The 25,538-nt window shown below is 39.8% G+C and overlaps 1 protein-coding gene across 1 annotated transcript in view; it reads right to left on the bottom strand.

Moving 5' to 3' along the window:
• Positions 1-9,069, bottom strand: part of GPC6 (glypican 6) — a 715,829-nt gene extending 706,760 nt beyond the window's left edge. The window contains exon 1 of the mRNA XM_059839216.1: positions 8,276-9,069. Within this exon, the coding sequence (XP_059695199.1) occupies positions 8,276-8,657 (382 nt within the window). The 5' untranslated portion in view covers positions 8,658-9,069. The remainder of the gene's footprint in view (positions 1-8,275) is intronic.
• Between the last annotated feature and the right edge of the window lie 16,469 nt (positions 9,070-25,538).

Here is a 25,538-nt window from a genome sequence, read left to right as displayed (position 1 = left end):
ATTGTTCAACATCTGAAGTCTCATGGCTGACAACTGGATACTTAGGACATACAAAGAAGCATTTTACCACTGACTCTAACCATCTCTATTTCAGTGCTACTGTAAGCACAACTGTAAGGTCAAAGGTGCACAGAGTTGGGAATGGGCACCCTCAGGTGTAGAAGAGATTTGGAACATGAAAACAGCAATAAATAACAGTATACAAACATGAGGTCTAACAACCTTATCCCTTTACCTCCCAACCCCCAAATTCAACATGCCATAAAATCAGCGGACACCCACTAAAGTGACCACATTAACTATCACACTGACATGGTAACAAACAAGAGTTTCCCTAAGGTAGTAACATCCTGTAAGTACTTTTCTCTATACCAGGCAAATGTTCAGCTCTATCAGTTTTGGAAAACAGACTTTGCTAGTATGGCTTGTAAAGTTGATGGTGATGCAGTCAGAAAACCAAGAACAGAAGTGTAAATAATAGCCAAGAATGTTCAGCTGCTAATGGTTTCTTCTGAATTATACTGCTAAGAACACTGTACTACTGCCACACTGTGTTTCAGTGACACATGAGAAAAGATGGACAATCTTTCTCTAGCAGTTTCAACAGAATTGTAAGGCATCTACCCAAAGGACACCAAAAGATTTCCAGCCCCATGTTCTCATCATGACTTTAGGTATTCCCACATACCATCTTGAGCAATTTTAAGATGGTTTTTGGTGGATTTGCTATCAGATCAGTTTTACAGTTCAGGTCAGCATCTCAGAGAAACACTTCCTGAAGACGGGAAACCTGAATCCTGAGCTGAAAAGAACTTACAGGAAATGTACACAGAATATGACAAGAGCCTGCTTGGCCATGTGACCCTCAGGCACCACTGTCATACTTTTGGTGGGATACTGCACATAAAGATCCATTCCCCACTGTTATGCTTCACTTCTTAAAGCATAAATCCTGTTTAAGAAAGCCATTTTAGTTTCCTGTATTAATTACTGCTCTCAAAGACAAACTCCAAGGTCATAAGGGATACCACCAATAACTCAAAAGCCATATCCACAGACATTTGACATGAGAACCAAAGAGAGGCATTTACAGACTGTATTTTGCTGGGTCTGGAGCACTTCCACATACCTCCACAGTTCTCCAGCCACAGCAGAATCCACATACGTTCTCCCACTACAGCACATTGCAATCTGATACTGAGATGAATGAAAGCCTCACCCCATGCACTGACTTCTCTCCAAGGCCAACTCATACAAATGCCAAAAAGATGATCCTACAGTCCCTAGCATGTTAGAAACTCAGCACATGAGCTAGGGGATGTGGCTAAAAACATCAGATGAATATGTTGCTACGATTATAAACACACCAAGAGCTGCACAGACTGGCAAAGAAACAGTTTCTGGCAACAGAGAAGTCTAGTTTTTGACTCTCAGGGCAGGTTATAGGACCCACTGCTTAGTCAAGCATCAAGCTTGAACTAATTGGACTTCCCAAACAGTAGGATTAGCATAGTTGACTTAGCCTTTGATCTTTCTGACACACATGAAGTGAGTCCTGTGTAGTTTTTTATTGTGCCTAATGTTTGCATTCAAGTGTTGGTCAGATGGGCCCATAAAACAACGTTTCAACCTGGTTTGCAAGTGCCTCTTCTGGTAATGTGCAACCTCTCTAGCTCTTTCAGTCCTTAAATGTGACTTTGAAGCCACTCCAGGTAAAAGCCATAACTTTACCTCTGCCTACACACACATGCACACACAGATACTGTGTGTTACTCTGTAAGCAAGCTTATTTAATGCCCCTCCATAGCACCTGTTAAAAGCAGTCGACACTTCCACTTCTTCTGGGGAGATTTGCCCTGCTATTTTAAACCCAACAGGTCAGTGAGCAGGTTCAAGGCTCCACTGTTTGTTGAGCATCTGTAGAAATGCTTCTTTCAGGAGGAAAAAAAAACAGCTTGAGATGCTCAGTACCCTTTACATCTGCTGCTCAGCTGGAGACACTGTTAAAAGGCCATTAGAAGCACAAGGTGAAAGACCTCACAGGCCAGGTGAGCTGGAGAGCAATTTGCTGTTTGCATTAGGAGTATCAGCCCGGGCTTCCTCCTTCTGATGCACTGAAAGCAGATACTGTACCCAGCCCTGAAAATCAGAACCAGGACGGGTGGCCAGCAGGTCTCCATCCCATCTCAGAGCTGGGGTTGTGCTGCAGAGCCTCTCCCTGCACATTCAGGTTTCACAGTGGCTGGAGAGGACAGCAACCCTCCCAGCACAACCCACAACCCCTGACTTTGCCCACAGAGACTGGCTCTGCTGGGCAGATGTCACAGTAGGACAAAAATTGCTGTCACCTGTGCAGAGGGAACCTCTTCTAGCACATCTCTGGCAGCACCTGCCTCCAAATGCCACGTGTCTTCTGTGTTCCACAACTGCTCAACAGAATAAAGTGCTGCTGTTCCACTTTGCTGGAAGGAAAAGGTCACGTTAGCCAAAAGAAACTCGTCGGAGAGAGCTGATGGTCTTTGTGACAGCTTCCTATAACAACAGCTAGAAGTGTCCTTTAAGGGGAGCTCATTTTTTCCTGTGTGCTGGAGCTCTAGAGCAATAGGTAGTGAAGAAAGAAAATCCTGGTTTCAGTAGGTTTTTAGGCCTTTTTTACATACAGAGGAATAAAGTGCTATGAATTTTACCAGCATATGTTTTCTTGCCATCTGCAACACATTTTAAATTCCTTTTGCTTCTTATAATGTATTCTCTCTCTTTAGCATAATAACAGCTCTGCCTTTAAAAACCAACCTTTATATGCTGTTCTTAAGAATTTCTGAAGAAGTGTTAATTCTTTTACACATATTTAAACTGCTAAAATATGTGGCTGGTAGCATGAACAGTCAAAACCACAGAATGTGGGTTCCCTTCATAGGGAGAGAGCACCCATTAACCAGGTACAAAAGGGGGCATACAGTCATAGTTCACTAGAAAAGTAATTTCATTTTGCTAGTAATGGGAGTGCTGATACTTTGATACCATAATGGAGTTTTAAGCACCAAGCCTGTTATTTCAACTAGAAATTTTAATGTAATTATGCATTATTACTTTACTAAGAAGAAAGAAAGATTAGTATGCACAGTTTTCTTACATGTATCGTGGGGAATAAGACAGAGATCTCCAAGTGATACTGCAAGATGCTCAAGTCATTCAAAAGAAATGGCAGGTAGTAGTTTTAAAGACAAATTACCCAGAAAAGCTTTTATTGTTGATCGCTTGTTATAAGATTTGCCATTTGCAAGTAATTGTACATTCAGCTGAAACTGACCTTTTATGAGAGCCAAGTGGTAATATAAATGAAATGAATATATTCTTTATTGCAGTAATATAAAAAAGAATGGCCTGAGCTTTTAACATAGTGCTTGACCTCTGGTGTCTGAACACCACCTAATCTCAGGAGTATTTTGCAACAGCATACGATGAAACAAGTACTAATACAGCTTTAGAACAGTTTAACACATTAGCACTTAGAAACGTAGAAAATAATATACTTTAGGTATGTTTTTTGATGATAAATCAGACTGACAACAGAAATAAAAGAGATTATTAGAGACTATACACTGAAGTTCGTAATTACATTAATTATTAAAGCAATGCATCTTCTATTTTCAAGTCCCTCTTTCCAAAATACTCTGGCATAAAGTCACACTGGGAAACTCCAGATGCTGAGATATAAAATTCTCATTCAAAATTGAATTATTTGTAAGCATTAAAAACATGCTATTTCTTCTCAAAGGCCCTGATCTAACAAACATCACCTTTAGGTTTTAGATGTGCATACACAAGTTGTGTTTCCTTTAATGGCATCAGTCACATACAAACCAATAAATATGTACAGAAGTGACAGCAAAGATAGGTCTTAGGAAAGCTGCACTTCAAAATACCTACATGCACATGCCAATTTATTAGCATGCACCATGCACTCACAACTGGAAAATAAGGGAGGCCAGAAGGAGAGGTGACCAGAGAGAGTCTTGATGCTGCAATTACCGCAACGGCAAACAGAGGTGAGAGGGGGTCACACACAATGTGGAGGATACAACTACAACAGTGTTCAAACAAAAAGGAAGTTTAAAGTTTACATGAAATTCCATGTCCATCTTCAGTGCCATCATAGAGATCAGGAGTGAATTAATGTCTAATGGCCCAAAACAGATTTCACAAATTTGCACTGAATATAGTATTTATTTTAGCAAGGCTATTTCATTTTAACTCTGCTGAGGCAACCTCGCAAGGTGTTTGTCTGTGAATCCCCATCTACCTCCTGGTTCACAGGCACTTTCTTCTCACAGCTCTCAGTGAGAGCAGCAGAGAAACAGTAAAAGAAGGTGTATAATGAACAAGTACTTGAATACAGACTCGGTCAGAAGGATTTTCCCTATTCTGTCAATCTATGGCTGCATTTTAAGAGTATGAAAGCAAAACATTCAGAAAAAATATCTTGGGAACATCTGACATGGACCAATGGCTCCACTGCATGGGTGACTACTGAGGTATTTTTTATTATTATTATTATTATTATCATCATTGTTATTATTACAACTTAGGAGCTACAAGCAACTGTGTTATGTACGCTTGCTCGCTTCAGTCAGCGCCTCTGTATTATGCCAGTATAAAGCCTATTCATCAAAGCACAATTTCAAGTGACTCCTGACCTTCAAAATGAAGGGTTTGCTTCTGCTTTCATTTCAGTCACTTTGACTATGGTGACTGTGCTGCCAGAATCTCACCTCGTCCATCATCCGTGCAGGAGAACAAAGTTCACATGCCTCTTACACAGCATTTAGAATTCAACATCTTTACTGCTGGATGCTTTATCAGAACAGTTCTAGTTTTTATCTAAATAAACTATTATTCAGCAAATAGTAAACCCCCCCCAAATAAAATAAAAAAACAAATCCCAAGCAAAACCACAACACACAAAACCCCCACACCCTTCACCATGGAAGTGGAAAGCCACAAAGCAGACACATCCACTACTTTACATAGTCAGACACTCACTTTCATTCAGAAAATTCTGAGGCAAGAGCACAATCCAACTTTAACTTTGACATTTCATTTTCATGGCTTCCTCTAAGACGATGTAAGTTACTAAAGGCACGGAGCTAAACAAGTATTGCCAAAAAATATGTTCTATGATTTTTCTCTTCTATCTTGACTTTCAAATTACAGATTTTCCTACAGCAAAACATTTCCTGCAAAGTCCTCAGGAGCTCCACTAACACTCATGAATGCTGGGTCATGGCAACCTGAGTCTCACAGTAGAACTCTTTCTAACACACATCCTGTCTGTTAGAAAGAGTTCTCCTCCACTCAGAGAGTAGCCCTGAGCAGCTCCTCTCAGGGAGGAGCCCATTGTAAGGACAGCCAAGCACACACTGCAAGCTCCAGCTACTCACCCTGCATGTGACTGACACACAGAACTAAGCCCACAGCAGCATACCGAGTAGACTTCAAATTTTCTTCCTCTGCCCCCCATTCCGAGGTAAAGTTCATTTATTGAGGACTTAATTTGCTAAGCTATGCCAGAAAACAACTTCATGTGCTGTACTCCAGTGAAGGTCACAGCACCAGAATGTGGTTATTAGACAAGACATCAGAAACAGAAGGGTGATTACGAGTATGTTCTATACAATCACATAGAACAATTTAGCATTGTTATAAAAGTACAGTGAACAACTCTAGTCATTAGAGTCATTACTGCCAACTTCAACATATTTCACGTGCAACAACATACCGTAGGAAAACTCTTCCTTACAGAGCAAAAACTGACAACTTTTTTCATCTGTAACTTCTACCACCTCTGTGCAAAAGTGAGTGACAGTTACAGAAGTTATTTAACAAGTGTCTTGCATTGCAGTTCCATTCAACAGAGATCCTTCTATGTCCATAGCCTCTAAAATTTAAACAGACTCTTCACAGCTCTTTACATCAGTACATACACACTTTGCCCTAGTACATACACACTGTCTTCAGTTTACCATTTCAACAGTCATAGCTAGAAAATAGCTTTTAAACAAATTACAACAAAAAACATGACTACTGTTAAATAAAAGCACATAAACCACGCAGTGTATTACTATTTATCATCATATTATCAAGACATTGATGCAAAATCTTTTGAAAACACAATGTCTGTTCAGAAATAAGACTGTAATAAAGTTCTTTGAACTCCTTAAAACATGAGGCCTTTGATAGACTACACTTCCATAACACTAACAAATTGCTTCCTTAACCAAGTCAGAATGATGGAAAAAAGAAAAAAAGACAGAATGAAGGAAAAAAAAAAAAAAAAAGGAGAAGAAGAAAATAACTTCTCCATCCTGTACATTGCCTGCTTTAACTACACTTCCAGCATCACGAGCTTTAACATTATCAAGAGCCAATGCTGCATGAACAGCTATTACCCCACCTTGCAGCACTGTGCAAGAACAACACACTTTAAAACAACCCTAGTCTTATAACAACTCATTTGAACAGCTACAAACAGAACTGCTCAAAAGTTGATACACCAACTAGCAAAAAGGAATATAACCATAAAAAAACCCAAACTACTTCAACAGGAAGCCCAGAAAAAAAACTCACACCCCCATAAATCACGTACTTAATCATAAAAGCAGATTTAGTTATAAAACTTAGCAGGCAACTGTGGAGTAATTTTGGATTGAACTACTATTAAATATTTAATTACTCTGAGTCTTTCTGATATATGTCAACAGAAACTTGTAAATGCTGGGCTTACTTAAAAATTGCATGTCGACTTTGTACTGTACAATCAGAAAATATATGAAACAATAAAACTTCTCAGTGAGCTGAAAGCAACAAGTGTTTACCAAAAGTTATCAGCAGTCTGAAATTTACTAGAATTTCTTTTTTTAATGTAACAGAGGATATCCTACCATTCTGTCTGAAAGCAGCTGGTGTAACACAGAGCAAAGGGAAAGCATGACTGCATATTCAAAGGATCTGTGGCTCACAGGAGAGATTTCATGATTTCATATAACTGATGAGCAACCTGAATATAAATTACAGGAAAAAGCACAGAAAGACCAGAGAATCAGTAAGCCTGAGGGATGAAGGTGCAACAGGGAACAACCTTCCCTGTATCTTTGTGAACTACAGGCTCGCTGTCCTGAGATTTTCTGCATTTATCATTCCTCACGTAAAGTGCTAAATGTTACACAGTGAATAACTGTGGCATTATTTCACCTCAAGGAAGATAAATCTACTGCTTCCAACTTTCAAGAGGAAGCGAGCAAACCGAGGAGCATCTAATTCACTCTACAAATACCAGGACCTAACAGCAAAGTGCCAGTGGCGAAGGATAAACCTTTTCTGAGGGCTCAAGCAGTCCGATTTAAGCAGCTCCGGCTCATATATTCACGTATAGTAGCTCCCTTTTTGTGGTGCTCCCCGATTGCTACATTAATTTCAGCCCGAAACGTATTTTTATTCATTCAGTCTTAAAGATGCAATACTGATAAGGTTGTATGAAAAACCAGGGAAATAGAATTACAACAAAAAACTGTTCCCAACACCTTCGTGGGCGGATTGCGATATAACCTGTTGTAGGCATGTTTCAACAGACGGAAGAGCCAAGTTACAGGCTGCCGGGGCTGCCGGGCGGCTGTGTGTGGATGGTGTGGGTGCCTCTCCCCGGCAGCCGGTGTCTCTGCTCAATCCGTGCTGCGGCGGAGGCGCCCGGCGGCGCCTCCAAGGGGCGACCCTGCCGGCCTGGGGCCGCGGACGGGTGCGGAGGGGAGCGGGACTGCCCTCCTCGCCATCCTCCTCCTCCTCCACCGCCTCCTTCACGCCCTGTGCCCGCGGGCAGAGGGCAAAGTTTTCTCCCCGGCACAGGGCGGCAGCGGGGACAGCCGCCACTGCGGACCTGCCCGCTGCCTCTCGCCGCCCGGCTGGAACTCTCAAGAAGTTTCAGCCAGCGAACAGAAACGCGGCTCAGCCTGCCGGCGTCCCCGTCATTCCCACCCTTTTTTACTTACCCCCCACCCCCTTAGTTTCTGTATTTATTTAATCTTTATCTACACGCACACACACGCTCCTCCGGGAAGCCCCCGGGTACCACCGCGCCGGCGGAGCCGCTCCGCTCCGCGCACACAGCGCCGCGATCCCGGCCGCGCTCCGTGGGGCGTGCGCGCAGCCCGGCGGCGGCGGCAGCGCCGGCCCCGCTCCGCGGCCGCTGCCCGCTCCCCGCCGCGCCCGGCCCCGTCCTTACCTGCGATCTCCTGGTAGGGCACGCTGGCCAGGCTGAAGCCCTTGGCGCTGTACGCCTGCCGCACCTCGCCGCAGCTCCGCGCCTTGCCCTCGGTCCCCGCGGCCGGCAGCACCGGCAGCAGCAGCAGCAGCAGCAGGAGCGGCGGCGGCGGCACCGGCAGCAGCGGCCCCGCCAGGGCGCAGCGCCGCGCAGCCCCCCGCGCCGCCGGCATGGCGCGGAGCGCAACTCCCGCGCAGCGCGCAAGTCCCGCGCCGCCGCCTCTGCCGCTCCGCCGCGCCTCCGCCGCGCCCCCCGGCTGCGGGGGCGGCGGCCCGGGAGCCCCCCGGCCGCCCAGGCAAACTTTTGCGAGGCGGGGGGGAGATGGGCGCGCACACGCACACATGCGCGCACGGCGGAGGCAGGAGAGCGGTAGCCTTGTCCCTCCGGCTCCTTCTCCTAACGCAGAGCGCTCGCCCCACGCCGAAAGAAAAAAAAAAAAAATTGGAAAAAAAAACAAACCACCAAACCAAAACCACAAGCAGATACCCCACAACCGAAAGAAAAAAAAGAAAAAAGCAGAGGAAAAAAGAGGGTAAAAATCTGTCTGTAGCTTCTGTAGCTTATGAAGATTAAAACCGCGGGCGCGTTGCTGCGAGCGGAGTCCCGGGGCAGCGTCAGCGCGATCCGCCGCGTAGCTGTGCCTGCCGCTTCTGCCAGGCTGGATGGAGACGGTGGGGAAAGCAGCCGGCGTGGGGATGGACTGGACAGCGGCTCGGAGCGTGCCTGTGTGCCTCTGTGTGTCCGTGTGTGTGTGTGGTGTGCGTGCGTGTGGTGCACTGGATGCGTGTGCCTGTATTTACGGGAGCCGGGGAAACCTCTGCTCCGCGCAGCGCTGGAGCAGCCTCCGGAGCCAGGCAGGGAGAAATCCTGGAGACAAGACACTGCGAGGGAGAGCCGCACATACACACACACACACACACACACACACGCACACACACACGCACACACACACACACAGAAACAGAAACGTGCTACACATTGCATCGCCGAAATACTGAATACAGGAGCAGAAAGCAAATCCTGGCGTGGATCGCTGTTTGCTGGCAGAAGGAAGGAAAAGCACCCTCAGCCCCAAAAACTTCCTCACCACAAATCCAGCTGCTCCTAGACCCCAAATTGCAAATTGCCTGCTAGCAAGACATCATAAAGGTACTACTCCTCGGCAGTGTTGCTCCCTGTAGTACCAGGGTTAGACTGGGCCCCTTAAATACTTTTTCCCCGTTATTATTTGTTGCACACATAAGTACCTGAGCTGACAAGCTAGAATGAGGATTAGTCCATCTTCTAAAGGAAAGAGAAAAGGAAAGATGTTTCTGCGCATCACACAAAGAATGAGAAAACAAGAATGATAGTCCTTGACCTGGATAATTCCTGCCAACCTAGGAGAGGAGAGCAGAGGAGCAAAACCATAAATCTCCTTTCTGCAAATGAGCATCTGCAAAAAACTGAATGGGGGAAGTGAAGAAAATTCCTGCAAAGTGAATTGTTCTTGGGTTAGGGAGAGAGAAAAATGTTCTGTAAAGTATTTGATAGGAAAATCCAAACTTACAGTTTTAAAAGGTATCGCAGGGCTTTTTATTGGTATTGTAGAGAAGTGTGATAGCTTGTCCAAAGTGTAGAGAGAGATGTCAGACACAGGATGAAGTGAATAAGGCCCAACAGAAGAAATAAAAGACCATGATCTTGTAGACTGACTTATCAGTGAGGAGCCACAGAGCAGTATCATGACATATCATAATTCAAGATACTTTCACATTTAGACAGAAATTTTTAGATGCCAGTACTGCTGCGGTGTCACATTAGCTGCAGTGTAAGTTCTGGGTCTGGGCCAGTGTACACAGCCTCGTCACACCCGGTGTTCCGTGTTCCTCCAGCCTCCCTTCCTGTTTTACCTCTCCCACATTGTCATTCCTTCTTCCCTCTCCTTTTCCCTCCCATTCCCCAACAGAATGATGCTGCTCTAACACTGTGCACACAGTGGGTGAGCAGTGCTTGTGTGTATCGTAACAGTGTCAAGCGCTATCACCCAGCCTCTTCCACCAGAGGCCAGGATGCAAGGGGACCCCCTCTAGAACAACCTACAAATAGAGAGCTCAGTGTCTCAACCAGCCCACTACAAATAACCGGCTGTTAGTACATGTTAGTGCCCCATATTAGTGAAAAGTTAGACACGGTTTGCGTATGTACTGTGAGGAAAAGTTTTGACAGATCTGTATATGAGATCTCAGGGTGTGCAAGATACATGGAAGATACACTCAGTTCAGCCCAAGAGAGGAACAGAAGGGTGTTACAAATGTTAAACATACCTCGTTTCTTCTGGATTGCTCCAACAGTCTTCTATGCTGTGGTCAAAGCCAAGCATTAGTTTACCACATATTGAGCATGACACAGTCCCCCACAATCCAATGTTCAGCATTTCTCCAACCCACAGGAAAGTTAGTTGACACAGATTCAAATATGCAAATAAGAAAATCAGCAAACTGTTTTGAAGTGCACAAATCACTGTAAAAGAGCAGAAGAGATCCTGTGATTAATTTAGGGATGCCTCTAGGTAATTATTTTTTAAGAAAAATGTGAATCGGCCGGAAAAAAAATGGAGCATGTTCACCCCTGCATTTTTTGCAAATACCAGTTGAATTCATACCATTGTTAGTATAATTATCACTTTTGCATAAGACAATGACAGCATGATATAACCTTTATATAACATGGGAAACTTGCAATGGGAAAGTCAGGTTCAGTTCCACCTTTGAATCCTGCCTCAGATGCTAGTGGCCTAGACAGCCAGTGCTGTTGTAATCCTGAATGTGTAAGGAATGCCTGACTCTCCGGGGAGCTCACGTTTAAACACAGGTATTTCTTTGGCTTCAACAACTCTCCTACTCATCATATGGGAGAATCATTGTGTCTTCTCAGTATGCATGTAATTAATTTTCTACCAAGTGGAAGAGCTCCAAAGAAAGCCCAGGTCGAAATGCACTCTAAGCCAGTGGCTTTAGCAATCACTTTGAAACATAACACCTTCTGCTAGTCAGATCTTAGGCATGAGCTAAAAGCTCTCCTGTTTCAGGATTCACACTAGAAGGCTGTTTGAGGTGGCCACATCATACCCATGTTTTCCAGCTGAACTGTATAAATAAAACCATAAAACTGGTTTGTTTCACAACTCATGACGAGATCTCTAACTTTGTTTTCAAGCTTTCCTTCCTTCTCCTTGACATGATGATTAGTACCTTCCAACCTAAAGCATTCTCTGGCAGAGATGGACTTGATCTTGATTTGGTGAAGGAGCTTAGACTGCTAAGTTGTTGGATAAAATGCTGGCTTTTCCTACATTTCGAGTAAGAATACTTTTCAACAATTTCGGCTAAGAATACTTTTCAACAACTCAATTAATTTGCATAAGCATGAAAATGAAACATTTTATTTTAGTTATATGGAATATTTTGATCACCAGGGAAAGTTTCTGTGTCTTTTTTATTTCTCTGGAAAGATATAATAGCACTTCAAAATAAATTTTTAATGGTTTTCATACTTGGCAGTCAGACTGAAAATCAATCTTTTACCCTCTTGGAGAGTCCCCTTCATCAAACACATTCAATGTGGTAACATAGATGATTGCTTAGAATGAAGACTTTGCAATGCATCTGCTGGCCACGTTTACCACAAGTGGGCTTTTTTTTTCTCAAGTTATTCCAGATAGGTGTTCATTCATTTCGAGTTCCACTGGTTGATTTTTTTTGCCAAGTTTGTCCTAAAGATCTGCAAAAAATATAGAAGACATGGTTTTTAACCTTTTTTTCCAAACACTTCTATAAAAAATGAATTAAAACTAATCATTCACATCCAGTCATAATACAAACATCAACTGAAAGTGGACCAGCAGCCAGCATTATTTCCTTCATCCACTGGAATACTATGCCTGTCACGAGACAGTTTCGTGGTGTGCAGTAAAGGACTTATGGAATCTCTAAACAATAAGGAAAAAAATAAGTATTGAATTGCTGTATCATTTGCAAAGCAGCCATCGTCTTGAGCTCTGAATGATTCAAGGACATGGTGGAAAAACACGATTATAGATCTTAAACATTGTAGTATGTAGTACATAGGCATGAGATTGAGATTGTAGAAGAAATTTTTGCTCCTTTTTTCATGTTTTTGTGTTATTTCCCTTTAGAAACAGGATAAATGATGTTACTTTGAAAGGTACGCTGATTTATTTTCAGGTGTTATCAAAAAACTCTCCTTGTTGTCATGGGTATTAAGGGGACTGCATAGACAAAAGCATCTTTCACCTGACTTGACAATAAAGCTTTGGCAAATGTCAAAATGCTCCATAACTCATCTTCACAAAAAAGAGAAGCTGACTTCTTAATTCTCCATTAAACCTATGCACTCCATACATTTGCAGCTTTCACATAATGGATTTCTAGCATGAATGTTTCACTGGTTGAGGAAATAATCATTAAGATTCTCAGATGTCTGATAGAATTTTTGTTGGTGAAGTGGCTCTGACATTCCAGCTATTTCTGCCAGCAGATGATGGCCTCTGTTCATGCCACCAGCTCCTGCACCACAGCAGCTGCTCTGGGGGGGAGAGGACTTTTAGGATCTTGCCTTAACTTTAGGGGAACATCCATCCACACACAGGTTGCCAAAGTATTTAGAGTACAGAACACCTCCTTGATACTGAGGACCAAGTCATTCACACTCCAGGCTTTGCACACCAAAAGGGAAATCCGAACATGCTCCTTTTACTGTAAAACCATGAGCACTTGTTCATATGAAGTGCATATGAAGGCACTTGTTCTTTTTATGGGTTTACAGTGTCTACACTAGGATGTTGTTCTTTTAAAGTCCAGAAACGGTTAACTGCATAGTAATGAGGTAACACTTTGATTGAAACTGAGCTATGAGTTTGTCCCAATAAAACTTTCCGAAGAGCAGTTCAATGAAGGCATATATTGCAGCATCAAAAGGTGCCTTTTAACTGATTTTTCATTTTCTGTCCAGAGCCTTAATATAAAAGCTTTCTCCATGTAGCACAGGCTGCTCTTCCTTAGCAGTCTGTGCTAGAAGGTGAAACTTTAGGTTTTTTCTTTGTACTGAATGGTATTTGCTGCAAAATTAATGCAAAGCCCAGTTGTTTCCAAAAAGTGAGCTCCAGAGGCACAGGTGTGAAAAACTCATCTTTCTCTAGAAGTTGCACTCAAAAATAGAAATGTCAACACAGCTGCTAGGTAAGTCCTCTTAGAAAACGTTTTCAGATTCCTGGCCAAGAAAACAGACCTACTACATACACAGAATAATGAAATATGATTAGCTTTCTTTCTTCTGAAAATTTTTAGAGACAGAAGGCAAAAAATGATCTAAGTTTCCATATGCTCAGTTATGCATAATATAGGAGGCTTAGGCTCCCATAAAAAAGGTTTATAAGTGGTAATCAGTGATGTCATATTAATTATGAGCAATAAGCAGTAGTGGTTGCTCTTGAAATCTGCAGGCTATGCTATTTTGGGAAAATAGCCACTTTTTATATTAGCTGCTCATTTTATGAAACCCTTTGTGAACAAATAGTAGAAGTTCATGCACAGAAACTGAATGGGTAAGTCAAAATATCTGGACAGAACCTTTGCTCATTTCAGGTGAGGATTACAGCAAACAATCCAGAGCTGTTGTTCATAGTAATAATTTTCATAATTTTATTTTCTATCTACTTATTTAAGGTAGTTTTAATTTAATCTGCCTAAACCTGGATGTATAAAATACTGAACTACAGAGTACACTGAAGTAAAATCACAGAGTTAAAATATTCAATTTGCAATGCCTTATCACTAGAAAAAAATATTAGCTTTATTTAGATCATAGTCTTGAGTAATGCAGAAGCCCATAGGTATTCATTGGGGACAATTTTCATTCATATTTTATCAATTTGCAGTTCAGCTGAAATTTAAAGTGATAATTTGAAATAGATAGAATATGGACATTATTTCTGATATAAGTGTACAGCATAATATATGCATTAAAGCTGTGAATGTAAGGTTTATAGTTTCTGAATTACCATTTCCGAGCAATGTGTTTAAAAGTATATGATATGTTCTCTGACAAAGATCAAAGGGCTTAATATATTTTGTAAGTTACAGCTATAATGATTGCATTTGCAAAAGCTGTAATTTACTGGTCTATTTCCATAATGAATGGGAGCCTAACGAGTCACACAAGCTGAGACATTCAGCAAAAATACGGGACATCTTAGACTTGACTTGGAATATGCATTATGATAATAGCTGCAGTTTTACTGGAGAGTAAATTTCCTTTTATTTCTTGGCATGCTTACCTTGTCAGTCTTCTTAGGTTTTCAGTTTTCTCAACCAAAATATATTTCAGGAATATCAGCAAATGAAGGGTAGGAGGAGGTTGCAATGGTGCATTCATTCCTGTACACACTCGTGTTCTGAAAGGCTGTGAGAGAAGAAAAGCCACATTCTTAGGTAAAGACAGGCAAGAAACCTGAGGATTAAAGGAAGATACACCTCAGGCACAGTAATATAATTTCACTTTCCTTGGTACTCTAAATGGAATTATGTCATCGCCTTGTTGTCATGCAGTGGGCATGACATGCCAAAATCAAAATGGAGTATTGTATAGCATGTGAAAGAATTGCTACTATGGTCTCTTTCCTGTGGATGTTTAATACAGATTTACATGGGTGCATGGGAGATTAGACAAGGCAATGAATTACCTAAGAATTGCTAAATACACAGCTGGCTTCTGGCTCAGGAAAAACTTCAGCAACCAAATGGCCAAGATGAGAGATTATCTGTAGAAATTTGCCCTTTCCTTACTTTCCATTGGCATGTGCTTTGGGACACTGTTGGAGAAGAAACAGCCTGTTAGCTCTACCCTCTGGTCAGAGACAATACAACCATTCAAACATTACATTTTCATTTGGTTTTGATCTTAGGTACCTAGAACAGAAGATAACCTAAATATAAAGTAAATGCCTCTATCTTTGGATCTGAGAAAATTACCAGTTTATAAAGTGCCTTCAATGAATTCAGACCTCCAGCAGGAAGCAGTGCAGAGCTCCATCAACTACACCCTGCGAGTGTTACAAAGGTTGTCAAAACCTATCCTTTTTTCCACTTCCCACTTCTTGTATTCTACAAGATCCCTGGCTCAACAGTCACTTCCTTCTAAAACTATGTTTTGGTTCATGGGAAAGTACAGTTCCTCCCTATCATCCCTCCTTTTCAACTCCCTCTGACTTGTTCTGAGTAGTATTCCATGGAAGGGAAACTTTCCCAAGTCCCAGAAGTACTTTGTAGCTTGATTCAACACAGCTCATGTCTGTTTGACCTTTAAATGGCAAAACTCAGAAGGTTTTATATAATATCAGTGTGTAAGTCTTAGTTTTTTGGGGTTTTTTTTCTGTCCTCAGGACACTAAATCCCACATATGTAATTAAATAAAAGAATCACTTCTCTTAAGGCTCACAGAAATTCTCTTTTATATTTACCTGCACACTGTTCAGATAAATAACCTTATGTTCCTGTTCAGCAAGCTGTAAATCCAATCTTAGAGAGGGAAAAAAAAATTCATGCAAAGTTTACCCCACTTTCTTCAGAAAATTGTTGATGATATTACAAAGAAAAGGTCTGTTTTCTCTTAACAATGCTCATGTTCAGGGAGTTCTGTTGATTTACAGTTCTGATAGAGAAAAATCAGTTATGGGTATTGATCTGTCCTTCTTCAATTCTTTGTTGGTTAATTTAGTGGAGCCAGCTTTTCCTGTACTGCTTCAACACTGCTTTGTAGTTCCCAGCATTACCTTTAACTCTTCTGTGAAACTTAGATGCTGTATTCAACCTCCCTCCAATCTTCAGACAGTAGCTGGCTTTAATTATGAAATGTGCATTTGTTAAATAACTCAGATGCTTTATTTTTATTTCCAGGCTCACAGGTTTTAGGAGAATGCCTTTTTCTCTGGAGATTATTTTCTTTATCCTCACATGAACCCTTCATAAAAATGCTGCAGCTTATCTTTCTTTGATAATTTTCACCTCTGTCAGCAAAATTATCGTTAGTATAACCATATCACCACCTTTTTTTTTTCCCAGAGCTCAGAGTCTTAATGTTAAGATTTCAAAAAAGTGCTAAGAGTGGGAAGGGCAGGAGTTTATTTGCAGAAAGCAAGAAGGGGAAAAAAAAAAAAAGAAATAAAAAAAAACAGGACACTTTGATTTCCCACTGCAGTTTCCTCTGCAGCAAGTACAAAATTGTGACCCTCAAAAATACATCAGTTCCAAAGCAGATAAAACACAGTAGAGAGATTGTGGGAACCCAGCAGATAATGGGAGGAATGTTTGTATTGGAGCCATCAGTCTATCTATTTCCTATGAATGGTTTGTTCCCCAGTGACACCTAAGGAGCATAAGACCCTGTGGGGCAGCATGACAGGTGTCCAGTTGCCTCTAGGCAACCTTTGAAAGACCATTTGCCTGACCTGACAAGGCACAGATAATTGACTAACACACTTCTGTTATCTGACAAAGTCAGGGTTGAGTATTTGTGAGGACAACAGGGTTTGTTCCCTAGTAAAGAGAAGGTGCTGAAGAGAGAGCCTGGAAATTTGTGGCTGTGGAGTTGCTTTCAGCCTCAAATCCTTGAAGACTAACTTCTCTGCAGTCAGAAAGTCAGGTATCAATTCCTTAAGAATAAACAGAAAAAAAATGTAGAAGAGATTTTCCTGTGTTATCTGTAATTCCAGTGAGATTTTTGTGTATGAAGATTGATGAATATGAAGAAAGTCATGAAGCCTGTTTGCATTGTTTTCCATTATTGCTAGAAAAAAATTTGGGATTCTTACACTTCAGTATTGCTATTTTCAGTAGGGGTGGGGCCAGGTGACTTTCTGAAGTCCCTCCTAACATATATTATTCTATAACTCCTAGTCCTCAATGTGATATGCTAATTCCCGGGTGAGAAATAAAGTTATACGAAGAAAAAAAAAAAATCTGAAGATTTCTGAACAGAGCTTGCCACCCATCTGCATATTTCTTTGTTCTTCCATAGGATAGGTGTTGCCTGTAGGAGTCACGAGCATGACTGCAAGGGCTCCTTTCTTGTGGCTTGTGAAACTGGAACAATGAAACTGGCTTGGGATGACTGAAACTGGTGCATACTTTTTTGAGGTTGAGCAGAGGAACAGTGCTGTGATGTCTACACCTGGAATCCAGACTTCTGTATTTTTTTCTCTTTCTGGTTTTTATTGTTGGGTCCTATTTTCTTTCAGTGCACATGTAGTGACTGGACTCTTCTCAATTCAAGGAAAAAAAAGCTTTAGCTCATACACTTCTTCTGCTTCCTTAATAAGTATGCTCTTCTCTCTCCCTAAAAAGGCTTCCTGCTGCTAGCTTTCAAGTTAAAATGAGTATGAATCCTACCACAATAAATATTTGCAAAATACACAGCTGATAAAACTCACTTCTAAGTTCTTAAGAGTGACTTTGGAGACCTCCTTAGAAACCACAGGTATCTTAATGTCAGTTTAAGTGAGCCTTGGTATCTTGGCACATACACTATGCAGATCCTTTTGTAAATTTGTTATTTCCAGAGAAGTGTTACAGAATAGTCTCATGAGGCTTTTCCTACATCATGCATTTTTTTTTTTTAAATGCAAAGTTAAAAAAAACAAGAAAAGCTTGAAAAACCAAGCACAACTCTACCAGAAATCATGAGTTAAAAAAAAAAAAAATCAAAATACTCTAATCTCAGTAGAGCTATGGCAATTGATTTCCTCACAGATACTGGCCCTGATTGTAATTTACTAGATTTATGCAAATTGCGTATGTTTAAATGCATATGCTAAATGTTGCATATTAGCCTGGCCATGTCCAGTAGATTGCATTTGGGTGTACATAAACCATCCACGTGCGGAGTCCTTTTGTGTGGATTTCAGTTTAGATTTACTGAAGTCTTATGACTCCAGCTGCTGAAAAATTCCAGATCAATAGCCAGAGAAAACTCAGATAAGTAGTCACAGGCAAAAACATATTGCCAAACAATGGATAGTAACAACTAGAACAATTGACATGTATAGAATGGGCCAATGCACCTTCCATATCTAACCAGACAATAGAACAAAATATGTGAAGAATGAAAACTAAGGGAAATGCAAAAAGATTCCTTGTTATTGCTAGAATTTGCACATTCTTCTTGCTAATGAGTCTGTGCACTCTTTCAGTGAAAAAAACCAGTGTTCCAAGCAAACCAGTGTTCCAAACCAGTCTAGCCCTAGTTTCTGGTAGGGAAGAAGTGTCATGCCCCTAATCCCCAGGGCTACAGTCAAGAGCTTTGAGGAGCCCCTGAAGTTGTGTTTGTCCATATCCTGTCTGAGTCCTAGTGATTCCCCTCTGTGCATCAACTCAAGGACTGCATCTGCATGCAACCTAAAAACTTTTTACCAGCTTGTCAGAGAAGCTTAGGGCAGAGCTTCGCTGCATTATATCTGTAATCTACAAGTCTGAACATCACTTGAATACCAAACCATGCACATCTTGCAAAAGTGCAGGGATTAAGCAAGAGACTTAATAACATAAGTCAAAACACCGGGGACGTGTACGGCACATGCAAGTATTTAGCTGAAGAGCACATTTGCACACCTCTTATGCTATCTGTCCACCACATGATCTTCTTTTTTTTTTTTCTTTTTTTTTTTTTTTTCTTTTTTTGTCAATTGGTAATAAAGTTACACTGGCATTTTGAAATACAGGGCGATTACTGGAGTGAAAATGAGCATGATGAATACCATGCAGCGTACATTTTCTGCTGTGGTGGGTAAGAAAGATTTCACTCACTAACTCCATTGCTATCCTGAATTCATCCCTGAAATACATTTGCAGAGCTTCTAGAAATATGTTTATGTGCTCTCATAAAAGTGGCAGATCATCTGAATTTGAAAACCACAACTTACTTCATATTTTTCAAAGTATATGAGGAAGCGAGCACAGATAACATGAGAAAGAATTCTGCTTTGCACCTGCAGAGGTAGTGTCAGGTTTCTGAACTTTAAAATAAATAGGGTATTGTTTTAAAGATAATTAATGACAAAGTATTGAATAGTGCCTTGAATACTGCAAATATGCCTGTAAATGTCTTTATAGAAACTATGCTCAAGCCTAAGAAGTTTATGCTCAAATTGCTAGCTTAGATTATCAATGATAAATTGTTTTCAGAAAAGAATGACAGTTTACCATGAATTTATGAAGCTATAGATATAATTATCATATTTTTGTTCTATTTGATAAAAGAAAATCAAGAGAATATGTTCCAAATCATCAAGAGAAATGGTGTCATTCCTTGGTTTCAAAGGTGATTTGAATGATAAAACTACTTCTTTAAAATGATGCTTTAGGTTTAGAGTTTTCAGACATGTATTCTATACATGATGCATTAAATTAAATTTGTAATATTAACTTTGTATTATTATCTGAGTTTGGGCATTTTTTACGTAGAGAGATTTATTATTAAATTTTTGACTAATAAAGAAGTCAAACTTAAGACATGTATCCATTTTTCTTTCCCTGAAAATCCTTGACAGTTGCATGCAACTTCTATGAAAAGAAACAAAAGTGTTGTAAGTCAAAATCTCATTTACCACATTTAGTACATGGGAGTTTTATTTGAAATTGCTGTTCTTGTTTGGGATTGAGGTTTCTTTTCTCCAAGACTTAAAAGAAATGAGGGAGGAAATAGACAATTTAGGCTTAAGAAAACATAGGGAAGTTAGATGACTTTATAAATTGTGGGGAATTGTGGTTTTATGTAAGGTTTATGTATAATAACAGGATAAAAAAATATTATTTATTAATTGAAAAGCGAAACAAATATACAATATCTTTGTTAAATGAAAGTAATTGATCACTTTCTAGAAAGGCTTTAAGTTATGTGGTTACCTGAACTGTAAAGTTACAGTAAAGTTACAGGGCGGAATGGTGCAAATTTCGAGTTAGTGTGCATAGCTCATTTGTCTACAAAATGAACCCATGGTGAGAAGCAGAAGAAATACATACAGAAAAAAAACATACATCAAGTAAATAAATGTGATTTCTAAAAAACATAGCTTAGAGAATCTATTAGGTTTTTTTTCTTTGCAATGTTTATTAATAATTGGCCACTCAGTTCTGCTGGGTAGTGCTACAGGTATAGAAGATAACAGCCTAAAGTCTTGATGAGAAATAATCACCAGATTTTATCAATAGACTTTAAGTCCCCACCTATATTTCTTCATAGTATCTGCAATTTTATTGATTACTTTTCTTTGTTTATTGCAGAGTCTGTGATTAAAGATCCAGCTGGCAAAGGTGACCAGTGTTAATCAGACCCTATCTCTCCTGACAGTGATCACTGCAAAAATATTCTCAGTGTAAAATAACCATCAGCCCTGCACCAGAGTAATATTTATGAAGGTATTAGTTTAGCAGCAGGTGAGATGTTCTGCAGCTAGCAAATCTTGGCTGAAGAATTAGCACTTGGGAATTTTACAGGATAGTTACTTTCCAAAGGAACCAGGATATTTAGGCTCAATAGGAGAGGATGATGCTTACAAAGTATCTAAATAGGAAGACAGTGACCTCAGTTTAAATGATTGCTTACAAAACTTTAGTGACATATTGCAACCCCACACTGTGACCCCATATATTTCCACTTCACTTTGTCTATTAAGACACAAAATACATCTTAATCTCAAAATGGTCAAATCCAGAATGTTCGTGATTTTAGCTGATGAGTGAAGCCAGATATTTTCACCTAAGTCATCCCACAAAATATAAACTGATAAGTCTTTCACTGTATAAACCTACCAGTATCTGTTACCCAATCTTGTACTTTTGAAGGAAAAGACTGCATGTAATGTATGTGGAACTAATATTCCTGCTGGGGGGCCACCTTTCATCATATCAGTTATCTCCTTTTCTGGTTTTCTTATAGATGGTATCCTGTGAATTCCACAAAACATAAGGTACAGGGCTTAATCAACATCAGCTTAAAAAAATAGCTTTTCTTTTCAGGAATAAAAAATCCTTTTAAAACTAACTGTCTTAAATTCATTCAAGATGCTACTTCTCACTAAGGAGTATGCTGATGAAATGAAATGTTGACAGACTAGTAACAATATTCATTTTACTATTACAATTGAAAATATATAAAATGAATATTCACAGCAAGAGATCAAAACCTTGGATTACAGGAGGAAAATGGAGAAAAAAATATTTATTTCTCAGAAGTAATACTATACAGGATGAATCATTCCTTTTCTTTACTAGACCTTCATAAAAACACAAAGGAGATAATCTTCTTTGGGGAAAAAAAAGTACTTAAGGTAGATGTTCTTTTGATTCAACTTTTAGCATCCATGCAATAGAAATAGTCCTCTAACATATTTATTACTAGAATATGTTTTTATCATCCTAATCTCTGTGATCTCTGAGAAAAAAAACCTTCTGTGGGTGGTAGAATAATGCCATTTGAGTCACAGCATATTTCTGCAGATGCTGGAAAAGGACAGTTTTACTGACAAATATTTACCTATTTAAAGCAGCCAACAAAAGTACATAGTATTAAATCATCTCAATTTTATTACTCATCTGAGGCAGTTTAGCACACCAAATCCCAACTTAAAAATTATTCAGAGCTCCAACACAGGAACAAGTGTCAATGATAACATCCCATCTCTGTGATACAGGAAACACAGAATGGAAATTTTACATTGGCAACACTCTTCCTGTTTTCACTTTTTTAAAGCCTTTATTTGCATATAACTGAGCTGTGGCAGAAATTGCCAGTGGTAGTAGTCCTCTTTACAGATAGAAAACAAAATTTCTCTCACATATTAGTGTGCTCTGTCAGGGTGGATGTAAGCCCCTTCTCTCTCCCTGATGCAGTGAAGCCTTCTGACATGCTCACAGAAAGCAGGTGAGAGCATCCCTGACTTAAAACATTACCCCAGCAGCAGAGCATTCTTGGCATTGTTTTTTGTGCCTGTTTAATCCAGCACCATACAAAGTGATTGTCTGGCAAAACAGGGGTTCATTGTCCTTTCTCATACTTGTGCCTGGCAGCCATCATATGGTTTGTTCTGGGAGCTGTCCCACTTTTTAAAGGCTTCTACAAGAGGTGGTTTTTATTTTCTTCATACTGTGTACATTTAAGAGAATTTGGACAAATTCTGCTTCGTATGGCTTTTCAGTTATTTAAATCTTTCTTAAATGTCTCTTTTTCATCTTTCCTGAGGATGTAATCATATATCTCACTCTGCCTCAAGGTGAAGATTAATCTAAGGTGTTTTCATTGCTTCCACCCCATTCTCTTTCCTGCTCTTCCCACTCCGTGGATCACCAGCATAGGTTGCTCTCCCAACTGATGTCCTTCTGCGGTTCCATAATGTCACAAAACAAACTTTGATCACACTTTGGAAAAAAGAAATTATGGAAATGCAACAATGCAAAAACAAGGAAAAGGGCTACTAAGATAGCAGGTGGCAGGCCTGCGTCCCATTTTTCTACCCCAGAAACTTGAATGAAAATACAGACTCATGCATATGCCTCACTGAAGGGAATGCATCCTAATTAAAGTAAACTGGATTTCCACACACAGCCTGCAAGTCTGAGCTCCTCTTTTGTCAACAAATGCTAAGCAGCAGCAAAACATGATGGCCAGTAGCCATTATAATGAGAGAGGGAAAAATTCCTCTTCCACCCAGCTCTGTATCATATTTTCTTCTCCTCTTCTTGGTGGTCTGGCAAAGGCAGCATCCTCTTGACACAGGTCCACTCCCTCCCTAAACTTTTCCCCACAAGCTGATTCAGATAATTTACCATCTGTCCCTGCTGTAACCTCAGTGGCTGCAGCTTGCAGTACCAGGTTGTTATAATGTGTCACATATTAAAGTAACCTTTTCAGAGTTAAAAATAATAGTAAAAATAGGTCAAAAGATATAGTACTTGTGCTTTACAAAACAGATTTTATCAGATCAATCAGTTTATGAAATATGGTTTTGCAAAGCAATCCAGTAGCTGAAGAGAAGTTTGATAGTCGGTGCATTAAAAATGTACAGGAAAGATTTTTTAGAGAGATCGGCAATCCCAAATCAGAAAACTTGTTATACATCTTTCCACACCTACTCCTTATTATCCTAAATAGCAACACTTCCCTTTTGTCTGCTGAGAAGAGACAGACTTGAACTACCTGGTCAGCTTCAGGTTCTCTGATTTTTGAGACAACAATTTTTCCAGACAGTATTCAATACTTTTTGAGGCTGGGATTTCTTTATCCTGTTCTTACAATTTGGGGTTCAAATATGTGGTCAGTACAGCAAATCCAACCAAGAGACTATTCACTTACCTGATGCAGTCTGACATAACAAAATTTTAACTCAGCACTTGCTGTGGTTCAGTCAGTAATAAGAAGATAACAGAAAACAACTCACTGGGCAGTACATAATGTAAAAATACATTGGTAGCATAAGACAGCACACAAAAGCAAACCCTTGAGAGAAACACCAGTAACTCATTCTTGCCATAACAGAACAATATTTCAAATCAATTTATTTCACATCCATGTAACTTTTTATCCTTGGCTGTACTGTGAGGTTGTAAAGACTATCACTTATTGACATAAAATACGTTGTGGATTCAGTTAAATAGACTGGGGGGATTTAAAAGATATAACCAGGATACTTTGAAATACTTCCTTTTTTCTGAACATTCGGAGTTGATCTATTAAATGGGGAGGTAGAATTGTTAATCAAGCAACAATGAAAAATATGAGCTGACCTTAATAAAAATACCTAAGTAAAGTTATGAAGTAGTTTAATTAACAGAAATTTATTAGTAGCTGATTCAGATAATTTACCATATTGACCATTCAAGCTTATTTCAGTAAGGGAGAGAAAGAATTTAAAAAGGATGCAGTACAGCACAAAACTTTGGCATAACTTCATGATTTTTCCAAACCCCTTTAGCAAATCACATATCTTCAAATGAATTTCCATTTTGTGTTCACACAACAGGATTCAAACAGCACAGAAACTTTGAGGTTGTTGGTGACCTACTTGCATAATGCAAATTCTGTAAAAATACACAGGATCTGTAATGAGTAAAACCAAGGACTTGATTTGTCATTGAGACAGAAGGCAAACCAGGAAACACTGAGCTATGTTTTTCATGCTTATAATTGCAAACATACATTATTAAATCATCTCTTTACACCAAGCAAAGCCTCTCAAACTTTGCATATCAAACATACCAATGGTTTTTCTAAAGCTCAAGGTTCACTCTGGCTGCCACACTTGCAGCCTCCCCAACACACACCAAGTCATAGGAAATAACTTGTCAACAAGTTGACAACATGATTTCTGCCTAAATTCCAAGTAAATGTATGTGTTCAAGCCACACAGTGTATGCATGAAATTATCACACTGAAATAAGGAAATAAGGTACTAATGGGTGCCTCATGTTTTTAAGACTAGAAGACTACTCAAAAAATTATTTTTGTATTTTTTTGTCTTTTTCTCTTGAAAAAATACCTAATAGATGTGTTTGAAAAGTTTACATGTACATTATTTCTCATGGTCTGAACAGCCTTCAAGTTTTATATAATTCATTTGAATTTTCTCACTTGTTCTTTTATTCTTCTTTTGAGCAAATGATATTAAAATTAAGGCAGTATAAAATATGAAATTAACACTGTTGTTTTTGCTTTATTAGTTTTGACCATGCTTCTAATTTGAAGAACTTTTTCTGGCTTTCAGACACATAGTTCCTGTTTCATCCCTAGGAGTTTCAGTATCTCAAAGCATTCTAGAAATTCTCCTTTCAACTGCTGCTCAGGGATGCTTGTGGCTCTACTGCCCACACTCAAAAGCAGAGCATTATTTGCTGGCTTGATGAATTTGTACTCTTGAGAGCATTTGCAGTCCAACCAGCATGGGTAATGACAAATTTCCAGGAATGTCTGGCAACATCAGGATTGTCAGGGAGAGTTTAAGAGAACTGACTGAAGGTCTAACCTGCCTTGGTTACTGTGCTGTTATGTACTATCCTTCAGCAACTTAAGGCTCAAAACAGGACAAAACTCAGAAAGCATTATAATTTAGCATTAAAATAAACCAAATACCTGAAACTGCACAACTAAGACATTCGTAGCTCCTCCAAGGAGTCATGGG

The sequence above is a fragment of the Haemorhous mexicanus genome, chromosome 2 (genome assembly GCF_027477595.1).
Source record: "Haemorhous mexicanus isolate bHaeMex1 chromosome 2, bHaeMex1.pri, whole genome shotgun sequence".
Lineage (NCBI taxonomy): Eukaryota > Metazoa > Chordata > Aves > Passeriformes > Fringillidae > Haemorhous > Haemorhous mexicanus.
This window is presented reverse-complemented; position numbering and strand designations above follow the sequence as displayed.